This window comes from Rhipicephalus sanguineus, chromosome 5, assembly GCF_013339695.2.
Source record: "Rhipicephalus sanguineus isolate Rsan-2018 chromosome 5, BIME_Rsan_1.4, whole genome shotgun sequence".
Classification (NCBI taxonomy): domain Eukaryota; kingdom Metazoa; phylum Arthropoda; class Arachnida; order Ixodida; family Ixodidae; genus Rhipicephalus; species Rhipicephalus sanguineus.
In genome coordinates this window covers 117603870-117605110 of record NC_051180.1, presented here as the reverse complement: position 1 = coordinate 117605110, position 1241 = coordinate 117603870, and the positions used below count along the sequence as shown (strand labels likewise).

The 1241-nt window shown below is 50.4% G+C and overlaps 1 protein-coding gene across 1 annotated transcript; it reads left to right on the top strand.

Moving 5' to 3' along the window:
* The first annotated feature begins 356 nt into the window (after positions 1 to 356).
* On the top strand, positions 357 to 901 carry LOC119394195 (complex III assembly factor LYRM7). Its single transcript, XM_037661469.2, has one exon. The coding sequence runs from the start codon at positions 575 to 577 to the stop codon at positions 896 to 898; it is 324 nt and encodes a 107-aa protein (XP_037517397.1). The 5' UTR covers positions 357 to 574; the 3' UTR covers positions 899 to 901.
* Positions 902 to 1241: the final 340 nt, after the last annotated feature.

Genomic DNA, 1241 nt, shown 5'->3' with positions numbered 1-1241 from the left:
TCGCTAGTGTACACAGCTCACTGTCAAAATCTACACCAACAACCAGCACGGAGAACAAACTACCATAGAGTTTCTCACAGTTAGTGGGAAACTCTATGGTTACCGTACCAACCGTACCCCGTAAACCGCCTAAAAAGTATTTCTAGCCCAGCGATTCAGCGATTCTGCCGCCACCTACTTATACACTTCAAGCCAAGTCAAGCCGGTTTTAAGCGGCTATATGGGTGCGCCGAACGCTTTTGCCACATTTTGTCTCGTACGCCCAGGGCGACCCAACGCCGGCCACAAAAAAAATAAGTATGACGTCATATCTGCCATGTTTTATGAAGCACAAACAAGTCACAACGAAGGTGAACCAGCCGAAGCCAGCCGATTGAATGGGCCAAGTTTGAGCAGCCGACGCAATGCGCATGTAAAGTGCGCGTGACATCAGAATTAGCGACGTACTTGTTGTATTAAGCACGTGAGCCAAAATTGAAGCATCGACGCCGTGTTCCGTTACTGCAACCACCACGTCCAGGCTTTGGGCGTGCGTAAGTTTGTGCACAGTACGCTGATCTACTCACGTTTCAGCATGAGCGGGTCGGCGAGGTCGCTTGTGCTGAACTCGTATAAAAGCCTTCACCGTGTGATCCTGCAAGTGTTTGAAGGTGACCCGGAGACCATACGGGCAGCGAGGGTTAGAGTGAAAGAAGAATACGTCAAGAACCTACGCGAAACGGACTCGGGTAAAATAGAGGAGCTCCTGAAGACGGCCAAGAACGTGGAAAAAGTGCTTCAAACGGACCTGATCAGGGCAGTTCGAAACGAGAAGGGAAACTACGAAGTGCAGCTGAAGCCCCATCATCTGCAGGACAATGCTACGTGCAAGCCGCACGATGCCAACAAACCGGGCTAACGAGATAGAGGACGAGGTGATGCATTGTTTGCCCACACCGGTCACATATATGTTGGACGCAGTCTTTGCGTTCTCTTTACTCTAAGAAATACAGCTGTTGCTTATGCTGGGTACATACAAATGCGCTTTTATTTCGTTATATACTGGTCACTGCGGGTGTTTGTTACGAACCTAAATAATACGACTGTCGCGCTCGACCCCGCCGGTCAGTTTCTCTATCGCGATTGGCGACGGCTCTCGGCTTCCTACTCGAAAGACTCGGTTTCGATCCCGGCCGCGGCGGTTGCACTTCGATTGAAGCGAAATTCCGTGGGCTGTGCGATGTCAGTGCACGTAAAAGAAC